Source organism: Canis aureus, chromosome 6, assembly GCF_053574225.1.
Source record: "Canis aureus isolate CA01 chromosome 6, VMU_Caureus_v.1.0, whole genome shotgun sequence".
Classification (NCBI taxonomy): domain Eukaryota; kingdom Metazoa; phylum Chordata; class Mammalia; order Carnivora; family Canidae; genus Canis; species Canis aureus.
Genome location: NC_135616.1, coordinates 25957292 through 25976997, shown reverse-complemented (window position 1 = coordinate 25976997; position 19706 = coordinate 25957292). Strand labels below are relative to the sequence as shown.

Here is a 19706-nt window from a genome sequence, read left to right as displayed (position 1 = left end):
ATACTCAAAGGAGGTTTCTTAATCTGGGATGTCAGGGTATCTATAAAATCCCTAAACTGTATCAGTGCTTCGCACCAAATAACTGGTTTATAAGTATCTACAGGAATATGCAGGTGGAAGAAATGTGTTGAATATGGAGTCAAGCAAGCAAGTATGTTGGGATTTAGGTGTCTCAGGCCTCAGGCCTCTAGCCTCAGGTATGGGCCACTGTTTGACAGTGAGCACCCAAAATAAGTTTTGAAGTTTCTCACAGAGCCATACTCCTTAGCATAGGTTTGGGCTTCGCTGGGACTATGGAAGTGCCCACAAGTCAGGGCCAGGAGGGTAGTTAGAATTATCAGTCTATCCCAAGATAGCAATATCAAGAGGGAAGAAATATCAGTTGGAAAACTGTCATCAGTGATCAAGGAACATCAAGATGTTGTATTATCCAAACGGAACCAAATACTTTAGAAAGCAAATGCTGAGGGGATCTGATGAAAATATTTATAAAAAATTTCTAGTCATCATGCCTCCAACAGAGAATGGGACAATCAATGGAAGAGGTATAAAAAACATTTCAGGTGGAGACAAGGTACCTTGATGTGTAGATGAATGATGGCTCTATTTCCAAGTTGGTTTATTCACTTATATTTCTGTGTACGTTAGCCTTGCAACTTGTGAGCCTGGAGGGCCCACATAATCCTATTAGGCAAGATTCTCTCAAGCAGGCATTTACTTTTACATGCCTTTGAGGATGATGATATGAAATATCAATTTTCCTTCTTTCCATTTTCATCCCTTCTGGGCGATGGTGTAGTAGGATGTGCAAGGATTTCAATATATCTCCCTGAAGGTAGGACCAGAGATTATATTGTTTGAAAAGGAAGGATTTCTATTTCTTCTGCTAAACTATTTTGTTATTTCAAAGTATGATGTGATCTTTTCACATCAAGCAGCTCCCACAAGTTACAGGTTCCATAACCCACCCACTTTGGTGGGTCTTCCATCTGGCCAGATACATAGGCCTGGGGAGAGTGAGAACGGAGCCTAGCTGAGAGCAAGCAGGGCCTGCAGGGTGTGTGTGCTGTAGTGTGGTGTCCAGATATTAGCATGTCTGAAGAGCAGGGTTGGGATGGAATCCTCAGAAACATCCATGGTAAAATCCACACAGAGCCATACAAAACTTGCTTAATTTAGTATTTTATATGGAAGAAGTAAACAGCACTCTAATTCTGACAAGGGTTTCTGAGAACAAGCATCTGTACTTACTATAAAAAGCGTGCCTCAGAGTTAGGTATACCTGGAATGTACTTGGTACCCAAATCAGAAGATGGAAAGAAAATCATATTTGCTAACTGAAGGTGTCTTGTGAAATATGACATTTCAATGAGGCAATGTCTTTGAATTTATGCTTATGTTTCCTACACAAATAGGTTTGCGTATGTGCCATATTCAAGGCACTGTGCTGAGGCAGCCTGATGGGAAGCCCATGGCACCCATCCATTTGCACATGAGCACAGTGGGAGGCGCTGTGGTCCTCTGGCTACTCTCTACCTTTCTGAATCTGAGAAGTACACTGAAATTCAGGGGTAGAACCAGATGACCTTCTAGGGTCCTTTCAAACTCAAATATTTTACAGTGCCAGTCTAGATGACACCAGATGTTTTAATTCATTTGCAGAGCAAGAAGGGATGAAGTCTATTTTTTAAAGACCTGCATGTAAAGCTATTAGAGACTACGATTTAGAGAAAGTCAGACTCCTTTTTATAGGTTAAATAAAACTATGATGTTTATTTAGCTGTATACGTATGTTTGTTTTGTTGATCACTTGTATCATAAACTCGTTGTTGATGGTGCAAATAATAAGAAAGAGTTGAGTTCACATTTTTTCCAATGAGAGATTTTGTTTCTAAAGAGCACATTTCTCGGGATCCCTGGGTGGCGCAGTGGTTTGGCGCCTGCCTTTGGCCCAGGGCACGATCCTGGAGACCCGGGATCGAATCCCACATCGGGCTCCCGGTGCATGGAGTCTGCTTCTCCCTCTGCCTATATCTCTGCCTCTCTCTCTCTCTCTGTCTCTCTGTGACTATCATAAATAAATAAAAATTAAAAAAAAAGAGCACATTTCTCTTCTTTGTGTCAAATGAGAGAAGGAAATAGAAACGGCATCTCCTTGAGATCCCCAAATACCAGCAATTAGGTATGTGCTATTAAAATAAAAAAGAATAGCAAAAGCAAACATAAGTCAGTAGCTATGGCAGCTTAGCATTGTTTTCTGGTTAGATGCTGTTGGACTGTTTGAAGATCCCAGGCACTTGCATCCCCCAGAGGCCTTGGGCTCCCTCTCTTACCTGAGGAGCCGGAGCTCTGCCAGCAGAGTGGGGTTTTGCTGAGCCTTCTCTGGAGTGGGCTGAGAAGCTTGTTCATGTTCTAGCCGCAGCCTCTGGATCTCCTGTAAGATTTCTCTTGGGAGAGAGGAAGAGGATAAGAAACCAGGGTCAGTCAGCTTCCAGGATATCTAGGATACTCACATCTGGGCAGGGTGGTCCCATGTTTTGGAGCAGAAGAAGGGCTCACTAACCACCGGTGCTCACGGGGTATTGGCTGTGGCTAGATGGGCGCTGCTGGGCCGGGGGTGGCTGATGTCAGCTCTGAGATATCAGCTCTGAGATCCAGTCAAACTCTGCATATGTTGTTGGAGCCATCAGGCTGAGTGTTCTTGCCAGGACCTCATAATCTCTCCAGTAAGTAATATAATGCTGCAGTAAAAGCGTGCTACTTAGGAGCAAGAATGTATCTTCCGATTATTTATGATCATGGTCTGATGCCAGGAATGCCTTGCAGCTACCAAGGAAGAGGTGCTTGGAGGGAAGATAAGGATAAATGGTGGTCATTTCACAAAACTAAATAACCCCATTCTCTCACCAGAAATGAGATTCCTTTCACTGAATTTATCTGAGAAGCCCATGTTTAGGGAAAATTTCTTTTCCTTAACATTTTCAGCCTTAACAATGGATCTCAGTGAGGATAGCCTTTGAAGGAAAGTGCTTTTAAAAGAATTCACTGTAATTGACTGTATGACATAAGAGTGCACTTGGTGTGACCCCTGTCGGGTGAGACGTGTCAGTCTATTATTGATGTTGGAGCCTGGGCTGCCCTGCACTGAGGTGAATGTTAGGCCGGCCATAGAGGGTAGGTGACCTACGCAAGGCAAATTATCCCTAAATGAGTTAGAAGCCATTAAGCAAGGTGACAAGTCACATATTCTTGGGGGAGGGGTCAGTCTCCCATCCAGCAAAATGCACAAGAGACAGACAAAAATAAGAATAAAGCACCAAGGAATGGAAGGTGAACTTGGTGAGCAAGGGGATGGCTTTCCATCTGAAAGGCTGATTTACAACTGCCTGCTTCATAGACACACCAGAGTTGAGAAGCTAATTATCAGTCACTACCTCTTGTGGGTCTAGTGAGAAGACTGAACTATAATTCAATGGTTTTCCACCTTTTTCTGTCCCCCTTGATGTTCCATGGTGGAAGACTTTCTTTAAGAGAAATATTCTATGGAAATTCAATATATCAGATAGTTAAAAGGAAGCTGCTCTGGTGAAAGAAAGGGGGTGAGACCTGAGCCCTAAGCCCTCCCTCCCCACATCTTCAGGCACCTCAACAGAGCCCCTGCATCCCACAGAGCTCAGCCTGAAAAATCAGTAAGCTTGGATTTCAAACATCTCCTCCAGGGCTAACATCCTGATATTTTATGAATCCCGCTAACTCTCCTTGTTGATTTCCAATGACAGAACCATGATGTAGCATTTAGCCTAAGGAGGGAAAAGAGAGAAGCAGCTCTGATAAGGAAAATAATGGTAAGATATGTAAAGAGCATTGAGTACTTAGTCTCTACCCAGGAAACTATACTCTCTTCTCTCATCTTATTTTATTTAATCCTCATACAAATTATTTTATATGTGAGTACTGCTATTATCCATTTCACGAATAAGGAAATCAAAGCACAGGCCAGTTAAATGACTCACCTGAGCTCAGTAACAGTAGAAGTGATTTGAACTCAGGTTCAATGCTCATATGTATCTGACTCCCTCTGTCTTTGGTACTTGCTCTGACAGGTCTAGCCTATGCAGGCTGTGACTTATGCGATGTAATATAAAGAGTCCTGCTACTCCTAATACCAATCCCAACTGGCTCCTCCAAATGTGCTATGAGGAAGCATTATCTACTAAGATGATTGCTAGAATGTCCACAAATCACCTAGGGTAATCATAAAGTGAAATGAGGAACTCTGTCCTCCTCTGAAGCTCAGAGATCTGATTAGTGAGTTGTCACCTTAGAGATCATGGGATCCCTGGGGTGAATTCCCATGATGCAGGAATGTGACCTGGATAAGCTTCCAGGACATGATTCTGGGATCTTTGGAGGGCATGAGGCCTCTGGTTTAGAGAAATGTGTTCAGGATGGACTAGATGCTCTTCAGGCATGGGGTGGGGAACTCTATGTACCATGAAAGGACTAAGGGACAGGATGAACTTCTCTTTCTGCCCTCTGTTCTCACTCCTATTTTTTAATTCTTCCTCTGGTCCTAACACATGCATTCAGAGGGTACAATATCCAGAAACGTCTTGGAAACAAGCAGTAAGAGGGGTAAGCACAGGACAGCTGGGGCCATTAGGACATTCATGGTGCTTCTCGCTGATTCTGGAATCCTCCATGGAGGCAGATATCCCTGGGGTATTTCCTTAAGGGGAATCTTGATTTCTCCTCATCCTGAGTGGAAGCAGAGGATTGGAGAGGAAAATAAGGTGCTTGGAGAGATAAGAGAGCATGTGAACACCACAACCAAGATAAGATATTTGTGGGCTTGGGAGTTTCACTTTAGTCTTTCTTTCCTTCTAAGAATGTGAAAATGTGCCAACCAAGTTTGAACCTTCCTTTTAATTTTTGTCCATGGAACTTTAAAAAATACTTTCACCATTTATCCCCAAATTCTCAGGTCAAACTCTATAGGCAGGAAACAAAGATTACAACCTTGTCGTCTTTCAGGTAGATCTCAGAAGTGACATCAGTGTCTAAAAATAGGATCCAGTGGTAAGATATTTTGGTGATCTTCTAAGAAATATAGAACATACAAGTTGCTCCCATGGTGGACTTACTCAGTATTGAGTTTGAGATCTAACTCCACTATTTATTATTTTCTCACTCAGTATATATTTACTGAGCTTATACAACATCCTAACCTAATGGTTCTGGAACCCAGGGACCATTTGGCATGACCTCTGTACTCAAAGAATTTACACTTCAGTCAGAGGAGACAAACAATACAAAGAAAGGAAATACATAGATGCAATTATTTGATGGTGATATCACTATCAAACAATGGCATCATAATCTAATCTCTCTCTCTCTCTGCTCCCCCCCCCCCACACACACAGGGAGTTGTGATAGAGAGGTTCTTGATGTAGGAGGTTGTGGGCAAGAGTAGATGGTTGGTTTTATGAGCTGAGACCTGAATGATGAGAAGGACTCATCCATGCAGAGACTGTAAGGAAGAGCTCTCTAGGCTGACAGAGCAGAGTACAGAGGCTGTAAAGAAAGAAAGAAGCAGGTACGTCATAAGCTGGGTTTGCTGAGGCTGGAAAGGTAGGCAGGAATAAGGCCAGGTCACACCTTGCAGGCCATGGTAAGAAAGGTGGGTTTTAGTCAAAGTGTGATGGTTTTAGTCAGACCCTCTGATGGGTTTTGAACAAAAAATAACCTGATAATGACTTGTGTTTTATACAGTGAGAGTGACAGGTTGGGTTGGTGGTAATGGCAGAAACGGAGTGGACAGTTTGGGATATACTGTGATGGTCAGTTGTGAATCAGTCTGTGCTGAATAAAGAAAAGCCTGCCAATGGACTGGGCATGGAGGTGTTTGGCTTGAACAACTGGGGGTCAATGGTGTCAATCCAAATGCCTTTTTTAGCCAGGGGTCCTTACAAGGACCTTCCCTAAAGAGCCTTCCATTTGTCTCTGGATGGCACTCAGGAGGGCCCTCCTGTATGCGCCAGCTCCTGAACAAAAGCAAGCATGTGAGTACAAGGGAAATGAGGCTGTCTAGAGAGAGAGCATTGACTGTACCGAGAGCTCAGAACTGTATATATACTGTCACATGAAGCTTTCAAAGATCTAAAATGTAAAGAAGCCTGCTTTTTTAGAAGCAACATCACTGACTAAAGATACCATCCTTTAAATATACACAGAGCTGAAAAACCTGGATATTTTAAAGCAAAATTACAAGCTTTCAGTGAACACATACTCTGATAAAAAATGCCAGCATGTCTAAAAAGCCTTACCTGTTCTTGTTTTCTAGCTCTGCAATCAGCTGCCTCTGTTGCTTATTTGCATCAATGGTGAAAGAGATGTCAGGAGCACTTCTCTGCTGAGTCGGCTGCTGTAAAACATGTGGTTTATGCTATTAAACATTGGGAATGTGCTTAAGAAGACGGGGAATCATGAGATATGAGGACATGAAAGAAAAACTATTTCTATCAAAAAAGAAAAGTAAATACATGAAATTGCCATTCATCTCTTAAGGACCAACCTTTCTGAATCTGGAGGACACCTCTGCAGTGAAAAGCAGAATAGAATTCTTTGGCAGGCAAATAGACAAAGCACAGAAAAAAGTTTTGTAGCTTTCTTTTTTTTTAATTTAATTTTTTAAAAAATTATTTATTTATTTATTTGAGAGAGAGAGAGAGAGAGAGAGTGCGCACAGGTGCAGGGGTGGGGAGGGGCAGAAGGAGAAGAAGAATCCTAAGCAGAGTCCCCACTGAGTGTATCAGGCTCCATCTCATGACTCTGAGATTAGGACCTGAGCTGAAACTAAAAGTTGGGTGCTTAACTGAGGGAGCCCCCCACAGGCATGCTTTCTTCTTCTTTTTTTTAAAGATGTTTTTGAGAGAGAGTGAAAGAGAGAGAGAACAAGTGGGTGGAGGGACAGAGGGAGAGAGATTCTCAGACAGACTTACTTAATCAGTGCCAATTTTAAAAGCTTGACTTTCTTTTTTCCTTTTTTAAGATTTTATTTATTTATTCATGAGAGACAGAGAGAGAGAGGCAGAGACACAGGCAGAGGGAGAAGCTGAGCAGGGAGCCTGACTCAGGGCTTGATTCTGTAACCATAAGATCATGACCTGAGCTGAAATCAAATGTCTGATGCCCAATCAACTGAGTCACCCAGGTGCCCTCATTTTGTAGCTTTCTGACTTGAAGTCTTTGGGATCTATTTCATGCTTGTGCTGTCTCCATTGCTACAGTTCTCTCAGTATACAGGTGGGTGTAAAAAGTACTTCCCCGTTGAGACAACTCTCTAAAATTACTGTTCAGTCACTCTAATGCACCACTAAAAATTTCATAGTTTTAAAATCATAGTTAATACGATTTTCTTTCCTTTTTTTGGTCAACACACTTTTATTTTATTTTTTAATTTTATTATTTATTCATGAGAGAGAGAGAGGGAGAGAGGCAGAGACACAGGCAGAGGGAGAAGCAGGCTCCATGCAGGGAGCCCGACGTGGGACTCCATCCCAGGTCTCCAGGATCACTGGGTGAAGGTGGCGCTAAACCGCTGAGCCACCTGGGCTGCCCTGATCAACACACTTTTAGCATTTAATTTTACATTGATGGATATATACATCCTTCCCCCACATTCATGCCATACCACTCATCACTCCTGATCATGGCAGCCAGCTTTAAGAACTGGTATATATGCAGTCATAGCTTTTGCTATATATATATGTGTGTGTGTGTATATATATATATAAATATATACACACACACACACACACACACATAAAAGTATGGGTATATGATTACATATGTATATACATATGTATATTTATATGTGTATTTTTGTTGTAAAATCAAAGTACTATTATTTTATTAAGTGAGTTCTTTTATACAATATCAACATTTCTTATAATTATAAGAATTTTTTTATAACAGAGATGGACTGTTTTTCAGATTTCCATAAAAGAGTCAACTTTTATATATATATGTATATTTACATATGTATATACATGTAATCACTGTATTTATATATGTGTGTGTATGCATGTGTGTTTAATGGTTTTTAAATTTTTAAAATTTTTTAATTTATTTTTTAATTTTTAATTTTTATTTATTTATTTTTTGTTTAATGAAGGTTTAATCTGTCATTGTCTTATAAAAATAGGATCAGATTATGCATAGTTCCCTGCCCCTTTCTTTCTTTGCTCTACAGTACATTATAGAAATTCCTCAATTGGTTTTTAAACAACTTTTAAAAAATCACAATCTTTCACTAAAGAAAGCTAAGCTTTGGGGCACCTGGGGCACTCAGTGGTTTAATGTCTGTCTGCCTTTGGCTCAGGGCATGATCCTGGGGTCCTGGGATTGAGTCCTGCATCAGGCTCCCTGTGAGGAGCCTGCTTCTCCCTCTGCCTGTGTCTCTGCCTCTCTCTCTCTCATGAATAAATAAATAAAATCTTAAAAAAAGAAAAAAGAAAGTTAAGCTTTTAAAATTGGCACTGATTAAGTAAGCCCACGAAGATAGGGAAAAACCTCAGCCTGCTGTTTGATGTTCAGATACATGACTGGAGGAAAGGGTAAGCTTGGTCAATGTCTGGTTTTTCTAAAGCTTTTCTATGATTTTTTTAATTAGCATTTCTTTTAACAAAGAAATGATCTGTGTTGTTAATGAAGAGATTTGAGGGCCTAGGTTTTATGTCTTAAATGGCCTCCTGTAGCTTTGACCTATGATCCAGGTTTTCCCTCTGATTTCTTTTTATTTATTTATTTTTTAAAGATTTTATTTATTTATTCATGAGAGAGACTGAGGTAGAGACATAGACAGAGGGAGAAGCAGGCTCCCCATGGGGAGCCCCATGCTGGACTCGATCCCAGAACCTCGGGATCACGCCCTGAGCCAAGGCAGATGCTCAACCACTGAGCTGCCCAGATGCCCCTCCCTCTGATTTCATTACATACTTTTTTGTTTCTCTTATCTATTATACATTGATAAAAGCAGAAACTTATCTGAGTCAGTAATGGATTTGGGTCATTGCGTTGCCCTTTCTATTAACTTATCAGGAATTACCCAGAAAAATCAGGTGTTGGGCTGGTGCAATAGTGTTGGAACAGAATATCTGAAACTATGATTTCTGTCCCACCAGAACCATAGCTGGAAAGTGACGAATGGAAGGCTCGTATCTAGGTCCTGCAGGCCATCCAGCAACACCTCCTCGGCCCTGCTGTTGTAGCATCGACCCTGAGGGTAACAGTGAACATGAATGACAGCCTCTCACTCAAACTACTTACAGACGAAGTGGACTCTGCTGCCAGTCTTGCCGCGTACCTGGCGATCAGCCTGTGTTCTTCATCAAGCCGGTTTGAACTCTCAAGCATACTATGGAGCACAGAGCAAGAAGGAGACTGTTAGGCAGTGCAGAAGATTGATGTGTTCATATCACTGCCAAGGGGGTTTGCTATTTCAATTTTTCGGTGCAAAAATTTGAAAGTTATACAAAACTCTGTTAGGTTAATGATCTCAGACTTGGATTCATGACATGATCTAATATGTGGCCGGGAAGTTTCATTAATAAATACTGTCTTCAGTTGATTCAATGTCTTGCTAAGAAAACTCCAAAGAAGAGTGACTTTTCTCATCAATGTGTCTGATGAAAGAATACTTTTTCTTTAATTTTATTGCCCATAACATTTTTATTTATGTATTAGAAAATATTGAAGCAAGATGCAAAAAATCCCCAATTATGAAGCACCTGGGTGGCTCAGTTGGCTAAGTGTCCAACTCTTGATCTCAGCTCAGGTCTTGATCTCAGGGTTGTGAGTTAGAGCCCCACGCTGGGCATGGAGCTTGCTTAACAACACCAACACCAACACCAACACAACAATTGTGGTCAGCCTTCAGTGATCAGCACCTCCTGGTATTCACATTTGTGTATAATCCTCTTCCTTTAGTATGAACTGGCCTCATTGGCTTGCCTTTTTTTTTTTATTTTAATTTCATTAGTTTTTTTTTTTTTCATTAGTTTATTTTTTAAGAAATTATTTAAATTTAAGTATAATACATATAATGTACTATTGGTTTCAGAGGTAGAGGTCAGTGATTCAGGAGTCTTTTTTTTTTTTTTCTTCAGGAGTCTTATATAATACCCAGCGCTCATTACATCACATGCCCTCCTTTAATGTCCAACATCCAGTTACTCTGTCCCCCACCCCCTCACCTCCTGACTGGCATGCTTTTAATGAATAGAATAGAGCAGAAGTAATGGAATGTCACTTCCAAGATTAGGCTATAAAAAACACTGTGGTTTCCATCTTGAGTGGTTTCTCTATCTTGAGTTCATTGGATTCCTTGCTCTATGGGAAGCTAACTGCCATGTCATAAGGCAGCCTGTGGAAAGGCCCATGTGATAAGGAACTGAAGCTAGCCAATAATAACCTTGTGAATGAAAACTCACAGGTAGAGCCTTTAGATAAGATAGCAGCCCCAGCCAACAGCTTGATGGCAATGACAACCTTGTGAAAATCCTTGAGACACAGGTACCTAGCTGGATTCCTGACCCACTGTGGGATAGCAAATGTTTGTTCCTTTAAGCTGCTAAGCCTTTGGGTAATTTGTCATATGGCAATAGATAACTAATACAAATTGGTATCTATAATATTACTACTCAGGTAACTTGCTATTTTATATTTATTTCTAGAAAAATGGAATTATTGCAGTGGCTTCTAATGACATTAATGGAAATTGTTTACTCTCTTGTATAATTACAGAAATTGTTATTACTAGAATAAGAATGATCTGAGTCCCTAAAAAACTAAAGCAAATAGAAGCATTATCAACTCTCCCATATTTCAGGAGGATCTTCATTCAAGACTAAGTTTTGCATGCAATTAAAACAATTGTATGAGAAACATACCAGTAACATCAGTCCTGTTAACAGACTAATCGATTATAGTTTGGTTTATCTATTATTGGGTCAGAATTAAGATTAGAAACTACTTTCCCTCATCCCTGAATATATTCTCCTCCATTTATATTTCCTACCTGTTATTCTTAAGCTGTTTCTTAAAGACAAAAAAATCAATACTTATGATTATACACTGAAAGTAATACACTTCTATGCCAATATTAAGTTTGTAAGAGTTATCCATTGCAAAAACTTAAATCCATATAGAGTAATATACACTTATTATTTCTATGTGTATTTACATATAAGGTAAATATGCAACATAGTCTTTTAACCTTTGTTCTAAAGTGAGAAGATGAGTGCAAATCATTATGTGCTTCCAGAGTATTAGCTATGTCACTTCCAAATAGCTCTTCCCTGGCTGGCTGAATCCATTATTCAACCATTTTTTTCTTGTCATTCAGAAAACATTCCTGTCTCCATCATCTCTGCTCCAGTCTACACTCCTCACATATGGAATCTCTACTCGTTTTTATTCTGAATACTTCCACTATAGATTTAGCTCTTTTCTCTGGGCTGAAATAACTACCTAGAATATTCCTGAATATTTATATTTACTAAGTCACTTCTCCATCCTCAGAAAAAGTCTTCTCTTCCCTTTTTGCCCATGTGAGATAATGCATGTAAAACACATCAAGTTAGTATAATGCCTAGAATACATTAAGTGCTCAAAAGTCAGTTAATTATTGTTATTTTGCCTCTTAAGTAACCTGTTCAGATTCACTAATGATCCATGTCTCCTTCAGAATGTCATCTCCCATCCAACAACCATGTAGAGTAGGGCTTCTCAAACTTTACTGTATATACTTATCACTTAGGGATCTTATAAAAATGTAGTTTTCATCTGTAGTTGGGGGGTGATGGGGTAGGTTGTGGGAGGCAAAACCTAAGAATCTGCATTCCTAAGGAAGCTTCTCAGATATGTTGATACTGCTGGTCAAAGGACAACCATGAGTTGGCAAGGGTTTAGAAGATCCTGAAAATAAAATGGAAAACCTAAACACATGAAATAAATCCTAAATGCAAACCATATAAAAGAAATAATGAGTATTGAACTTATATCCATGTAGCATGTATGATATTTTATAAACATTCCTCAATGTTTATAAGAAAGTCTAGGTTTCCAGGCTCAAATCCATGTGGTATAATCCTCATAGATTGAGATCTCAATCAGCATAGAAAAGACTTGGAGTAAGAAAATAACTGTAATAGCAAAAGGAGTTAGTTCTAGAGAATTGATGCTTTAAAGCAGATGTTTGTCTCTAAGACACAATGTCTGCACTCTGTAATGGTTAAAATAATAACTGAATTACATTACTTGTTACAGCTTTAATAAGAAAAAAGTTATACTCTCTTCACTTTATTTATTATTTTTTTAATTAAAGATTTTATTTATTTATTCATGAGAGGCACAAAGAGAGAGACAGAGAGACAGAAAGACAGAGAGACAGGGAGAGGGAGAAGCAGGCTCCATGCAGGGAGCCTGACATGGGACTCGATCCTGGGTCTCCAGGACCACACCCTGGGCTGAAGGCGGCACTAAACCGCTGAGCCACCGGGCTGTCTCTTCACTTTAAACATAACACTACTCACAAAAAATAATTTAATTTTAATATGCTTATCATTTCTGGCTGGTATTAGAAATAATATGCCTAATTCAGCACAGTTTATGTAGACAACAGGGCCCATTGCTCTAAGCCAAGGGCAAAGATCAATTTGCAAGAAAGTGACTTTGTCAAAAACATTTGTGAGTGTTTTGATAAATAAATAATAAAAAGCTTGATAAAAAATCTCATGATAAAAGTGTCTTTTATCATGAATGACCAGCAAGTATAAATAATATAAAGGTTACATAAAAAAAAGCCTCTTGGAGATGTAAGACGTGAAGTTATGGGATCCTGTCTGGTAAGCTATAACTCATACTTCCATGCCTTTCCTCCCCCAGCCCTGAGTGAATGAGGGGTGGAGTGATATATTACCCCTTTGTGCACACAAACGATTTATGAGTCCATATGTGCCATTTCAGTATGTTCAAATTATACAAGGGTGAATGAGGCATTCCTCTGATAAATTCCATTATTTCAAGACTTCAATTACAAATAGTTGAAAATGAATGGCCAATAATCCCTAAATCATTAAAGAAATACCAATTCCAACACTTTCTTCATCTCTGGCTATTCATTTCAAGACTTTATAATCAGTAATCTTGCTACAAGACCATGATGAATTAAAAAGTGGCTGCTGTGTAGACTGCATTTCAGAGTGGGGAAATCTATTATTTTGAAAGCTCTCAGCTTCCTACCTTAAATGCATAGCCTGTGTGTGTGTGTTGCTAGTGAGTTCAAATTGGCATTCTAGGAAACTCAAGTGGCCTCAGCTGAGGTAGGGCTTGCTAAATTGTGATTGTTCCCAGATTTCTGGGAACCTAGGGTGTGTTCACATTTCTCTGGTTTCTCTGCAAAACGGCTCTGACTTCCCAGGTGGGACAGTCAAGCAAATAATGTGGAAAAGGAGAGCAGAAACTCATCCATGTTTTCTCTTGATATTTTTCCATTTGTATGACTGGGTGAAAGGAATTTTTATCAGTATAGATTTATTTTTAAGGTCATTAAGTCTCCTGTATTACCCTTTGATTAAAAAGCAAACAACAAAGAGGAGGATTACTACCTGAGAAGATATTGTGAGTTGCAATGAAGTGCAGAGTTACTCTATTAGGTGATTTCCTGCCTTTTGCAGTTGGTTGAGAGCAAAATGCTCTAGGAATAGAGCCTGCTCAGGCCTTCAGGAGTTAGTGAACAGGAGTCAGGGTAGAAGGGAGCAAAGTGATTCTGAGGCCCAGGACATGATTTTATGGGACTGAAGAATGCAGAGGGGAATGAACTAACTATCAAAGCTTCAGAGACACCTGGGTGGCTCAGTGGTAGAGTGTCTGCCTTCAGCTCAGGGTATGATCCCAGGATCCTGGATTGAGTCTTGTATCAGGCTCTCCGCAGGGAGCCTGCTTCTCCCTCTGCCTATGTCTCTGCCTCTCTCTGTGTGTGTATGTCTCTCATGAACAAAAAAAAAAAAAAAAAAAAAGCTTCAACTGTTGGCTCTTGAATGACTGGTTTAAAAGAGAAAGAGGAAATATGAAATGGCAATCTTCCTGGATAATAATAATAAAACTTTTCATAATAAGGCATCTCTATAGGAATGCCTTCAAACTCCTTTATCAAGACTTTACCAACTTGTTATGTTCTAACACCAAGGCCACGTGTTCTACTTTCTTCAAACTCACAAATTCTTTTGTTTTCTTCTACTCCAACGGTCACTCATGTGCTCCAGGCCACTGTCATCTTATCCAGAATTCATGTAAAGCCTTCTCAACAGGTTCCTCTCCTTTTAGACTTATTCTTCCTTCCAGTTCATTTTGTATCCTGTAGTCAGTGATCTTTTAAAAATGAATTTGGCTGTAACTTTCCTATGCATCAAATCCTCCAGTGGGTTCTCATTTTTCAAACTCCTACATAAGACTTCTAAAGTCCTGCATAATCTAGTGTCACCCTTCACCTCTGGGACTCCAGCAGCCCTAGCCTTAGTCAAGGAGAAGTTCCACATTTTCTGTCTGCTCTGAACAAAACAATCTCGCTGTCCCCTCCACCCACTGCCACTTGGCCGATTCCTCTTCACTCAGCTGTTGGCTTAGCTGCCATTTCCCACTTTTATCGCTGACCCTCACCTCCGAGCTCTAAATTTGGGTTTGTTGTTCCTCATATAGTCCATGGCTTTGTTGTCTGCCCTTATGGTCCCTGCTACCCTTGCCTTTTCACTTGTCTTTCTCCTTTACTATGCTGTAGCTTTTTTGAGGAAAGAAGGGTTTAAACTTTTCACCATTAGATCATGAGTGTTTAGCACAGTGCTTGGAACACAGCAGGAAATGCCTAAGCATTAGTGGGACAAAAGAACAAATATAGGTTAGCTCTCTTTGGCTTGCAGTGTCATGGACTCTGGCCCACGTCTTCTATACCCTTCTTGGCTCTGCATGCATCCTCAACACTGAGAAAATCAGAAGGGTACAGATAAAGCACAGCACTTTAAAACTAGCCATGCTGTCTAAAATCCAACAGAATCAATTCACGTTTGGCAGAGTGAAAATCAAGATGCACTCAACCGTAGCATGTGGATTTTTTATGTGTTTTCTCCAGGCACTAAAGTTCACAGAAATGTCATTTTACTCTTCCATATATATCAACATCAGATCTTCCCCACCTGCAATCATGGCAAATTCTCTTTGGTTCACGTTTTATTGTAGTTGTTATTTTAAAGATTAGGAAAGCAGATGGTATCTGAAAAAGGTAAGCTCTCCTTCAGAAGAAATGCTTATTCTTAGGGATGAATATGGGTAGGAATGTTATCTAAGAGTGGGTGCAAACTGGGACTGGATCATTTCTGAATTAAAACCTCAGCCCTCTTAGTTACTAGCTGTGTGACTTTGGGCAAATCACTTAACCTCTGGGTGCTTCAGTTCTCTTATCTATAATACAGGGATACGCACAGTGATAACATACCTCCTGGTGTGTTGGGAGGATTATTATGTAGTATTTAGAGCAGTGGCAGGGCACATGGTGAGACTCCATGGGAGTATTCTTTTTACTTTTACCTCTTTTTTCTAAAGATTTATTTTAATTAATTGATTTATTAAAATATTTTATTTATTTGTTTGACAGAGAGAGAGAAAGAGAGAGAGAGGGAGAGAGAGAACAAGCAGTGGGAGGGGCAGGCAGAGGGAGAGGGAGAAGCAGGCTCCCCACTGAGCAGGGAGCCTGATGCAGGGCTTGATCCTAGGACCCTAGGATCATGACCTGAGCTGAAGGCAGACGCTTAACTAACTGAGCCACCCAGGTGCCTCTATTTATTTATTTTAGAGAGAGATTGAGAGAGAGAGTGTGCATGAGCTGGGGGTGGGGAAATAGAATAGAAAAGAATCTAAAGCAGACACTGTGCTGGGTGTAGCACCTGACACAGAGCGTGATCTCACCACATAGAGATTATACCACATAGAGATTATGACCTGAGCAGAAGCAGACACTTAACCAACTGTGCTACCCAGGCACCCATACTTTTACCTCAAAAAAGCAGGTAACACTGTCTTGGTATAGCCATTTTTGTACTATTATCTCCTTATCTATAAATTAGCATTTTGCTCAAGAACATATGATTGGTTATGGGGTAGTATTCAAGGGTATACCAAAAAGAAGAAAGACCATTTAATTGAATCAATAAAGGATTTTACAGAAGTACTAGATGGACTTTACGTCTCCAATTTCCTAAACAAAGGGAGGAGTTAGCGAATAGCGACAGCCTTCTCTTCTTTCTCCAAAGCTGCATACTGCCATTCATTTTTTTAATCAAACGTCCTTTTCATACAATTTATTAAGCAGCATATGAGACCAGGGCCCACACTAAGTTCTTCATTTAAGCATATTTAAAGAAAACATACTCTAAAGTTCATTCACTTAACAATACCGATGAACATCTACGAGCTATCATTGTTTTCTACCATATTATAATGGACAGGTTTTATAATGAGATTTTAAAATCTACTTATTATATGCCTTTAATCCTATCCAAAATTAAGCGAGGAACAAATACCCACATGCCCAGTACCACACTAGCTAATTTGTGCCAAAAACCTCATCAGATTGGTAGTGACTCTCAATTTTCAGGGAAACTTAAAATGTATTAGAATCTATCACAGAGAAATGAACTCATCTTAAAGTCAATTTCTGATCTGAGTATGCAGAGTAAACCTATGTGGATACAATGCAGCCAATGTAGATACGTGCACTGGTGATGTGACATTTTTCAGATTCATATTTCCAGAGTTCTAAGGAAGTACTTTTCTCAGAAGTCTAGTTTTATAATGGAGACCCCTAAACATTTTACAAAAGAAAATGAGTAGTGTTAATAAGGAAATGAAAACGCATATAAAAGAGACACTTTCAGCGAGTGTAGGTAATCACTTCTTTTTTCTTTCAACTGGTTGCATTATATTTACATTTTCCAAATCAATCTTTGCTGAAAAGGGTCAAATTTTAGCGTACACATTACAAATATGGTGAGCATAGAGTTTGGTGGGTTTAGTGTTGAAATGGGTCATGTGTTGAATTGTGTATTTTCCAAAACTCATGTGTTGAAGCCCTAAGCCCCAGGACCTCAGAATGTGACCATATTTGGATAGAGGTTTTTTTTTTTTAAGATTTTATTTATTCATGGGAGACACAGAGATAGAGACAGAGACATAGGCAGAGGGAGAAGCAGGCTCCCTGCAGGGAGCCTGATGTGGGACTAGATCCTGGAACTCTGGGATCACGCCCTGAGCCCAAGGCAGATACTTAACCACTAAACCATCCAGGAGTCCCTGAAAAGAGAGTTTTTGAAGAGGTAATTAAGGTAAGGTGGTAAGGTGATAAGTATAGGGCACTAAGCCAACATGACTGGTATCCTTATAAGAAGCAGAAGAGAACTAGGGATGTTCATGCACAAAGAAAAGGCCCTGTGAGAACAAGGCAAGAAGGTGGCCATCTGTGGGCCAAGGAGAGAGACCTCAGGAGAAATGAGCTCTGCTGGCACCTTGGTCTTGGACTTCTAACCTCTGGATTGGCGAGAAAATAAATTTCTGTTGTCTAAGACACATGGTCTGTGGTATTTTGTTTTAGCAGCCCTAGCAAACTAATATAAAGTGGAAGAGATCAGAGAACATTAAAATTAAAAAAAAAATGTTTCCCAATATCACTGTTAGTTTTTTTTTGCCCTTCATCAATTGCTTTCTTCATGTCCGTGAATTGCTGCTGCTTGTCTTTATCCAGGTTTACTACCACTCTGTATGTCAAGCTTAATACTTTACTTTTTCATATACTTTATGCTCTTACACTAAATGTTCAATCTAATGGCTAATTTATGATAGGTGATTTTTTAAATAGTAAAAATACTTATTTTACTAGTAAAAAGATTTTCTGAGAACTCCTAACAATTTTGTTCAGGGTGAGAGGGAATTTTCTACCTATAGCACTATCAATGTTCCATCAACAGATATTTATTGTGCACCTACTGTGTGCCAGACACCATGTTAGGTGCCAGAGATATGGTAACTAACCGGTTAAGAGAGGCTTCCAGCTCCACAAAGAAGGCAGCTAAAAAACGAATCAACCAGACAACTGACCAACCAATGATTGCAGTTATGGTAAGAATGAAATAAATAGTATGTCATGACAGAAACTAGTCTGGGAGACCTACTTGAGGAGATGCCTTTAATCTGAGTTTGGAAGCCAGAGAAGTACCTTTACATACATGTAAAGGGAGCCAGTGCATGTGTGTGTGGCCAGAGAGAGCAAGGGTAAAGTGGGAAGAATGTTCCTGGCATAGAGAAGAACTAGTATCATGGTCTTGAGGCAGTTATAGAAAATGTTTTTAGGAATGATTAAAGTGGGTGCTGCTAAGTACTAAGATCGAGTGAGAGAAGCCAATGAGACTGGGGCTGAGATAGGACTAGGCAAGGGCTGGATCGTACACAGGCTTATAGGCCATGGCCAAGGGTTTAGGTTGTAAACCAAGTGCAGTGGGACTCTATTAAAGGGTGTTAAGCAGGCAAACCAATAAAAATGAGACCTCATATATGAAACGTAGAAATGGCATCAGATATATGGTTTCTTACTTGAGAAAAACATAAGCAGAACAAATTTTAATCTATTTATATGCGATCAGGGGTCTAATAACTAAGTGACAGTAATTCATCAAGACATGAAAGTATAGATAATATAGCCTTTAACTGCACTCTCTCCCTCCCTCACACACAGGGTCTTTTTCAGAGTTAAGAGCAGTATGCCAGAAACTTAAGAATATCATAAATATCAGGGATATAATTATGGGTAGAGTTGGAAGTTCTGGGCTTGTTTTAGTCGCCTGCCACAATTATCAACTACCAGCAAACCCAGCACTTGATAAGCTTTAGGGACAGGTGGAAAAAGCCCTTACCATTACATTTTGGTATCCCTTCTCCTCCATTGGAGAAGGTAGTTGAAAACCATTAAGGCTTTTAAGACTTCATTGAATTAGAAAGACAGCAGGAATTCTCCCTTGAGTGACAGCGAATTTATTTGGCTTATCTGACATCAGAACAAGCAAGGACACAGAAGTGTTTTTCTAATTTAGCAGTAGACTATTTACAAATGAGTCAGTTTCATTGTGTTAAGTAGTTAATATGGAGAAAAGTCCCCCACACAGGGTTAATCAGGAGTATATATAAATAATTACAAAAACAAATATTTTAATCAAGAACAGCTATTGGGTTCCTGTTTGTAAACTATTTCATGAAGGGTGCACAGACAGGGAGTCTAAGAAACGGGATGGAATGTAGATGGGACCCAGTGTCAGAAGACTTGTGTGCAAGCTCTTGCTAGCATGTGACCTTGGATAAGTCTCTTAATGTGTCAGAGTTAGCATTCTTTTATCAGTGCAATTGAATTAATAATATCCAAACATATAGAGCCTTGGTGAACAAATAATGTATAAGAAAGGGCTCTGTGATTTTTGAAGCACTTCATAAATGTAGAATTTATTATTCATATCCTGGACGCCATGATGAGTTACAAGAGACTGAAGACAAAATTCTTGCTCTTTTGAAGATTGTAATTAAAATGGAAAATCACAATGCATAGACTAAAT

At 39.6% G+C, this 19706-nt stretch overlaps 1 protein-coding gene across 26 annotated transcripts in view; it reads right to left on the bottom strand.

Annotated features, from left to right (window-relative positions):
• The window catches only part of DTNA (dystrobrevin alpha), a 352302-nt gene that overhangs the window by 31068 nt on the left and 301528 nt on the right, over positions 1-19706 (bottom strand). For all 26 annotated transcript variants that reach the window (XM_077900428.1, XM_077900430.1, XM_077900431.1 and 23 more), the window contains 3 exons: positions 9331-9418; positions 6327-6424; positions 2334-2447 (listed from right to left, as the gene is read on the bottom strand). In XM_077900428.1, the coding sequence (XP_077756554.1) occupies positions 2334-2447; positions 6327-6424; positions 9331-9418 (300 nt within the window). The remainder of the gene's footprint in view (positions 1-2333; positions 2448-6326; positions 6425-9330; positions 9419-19706) is intronic.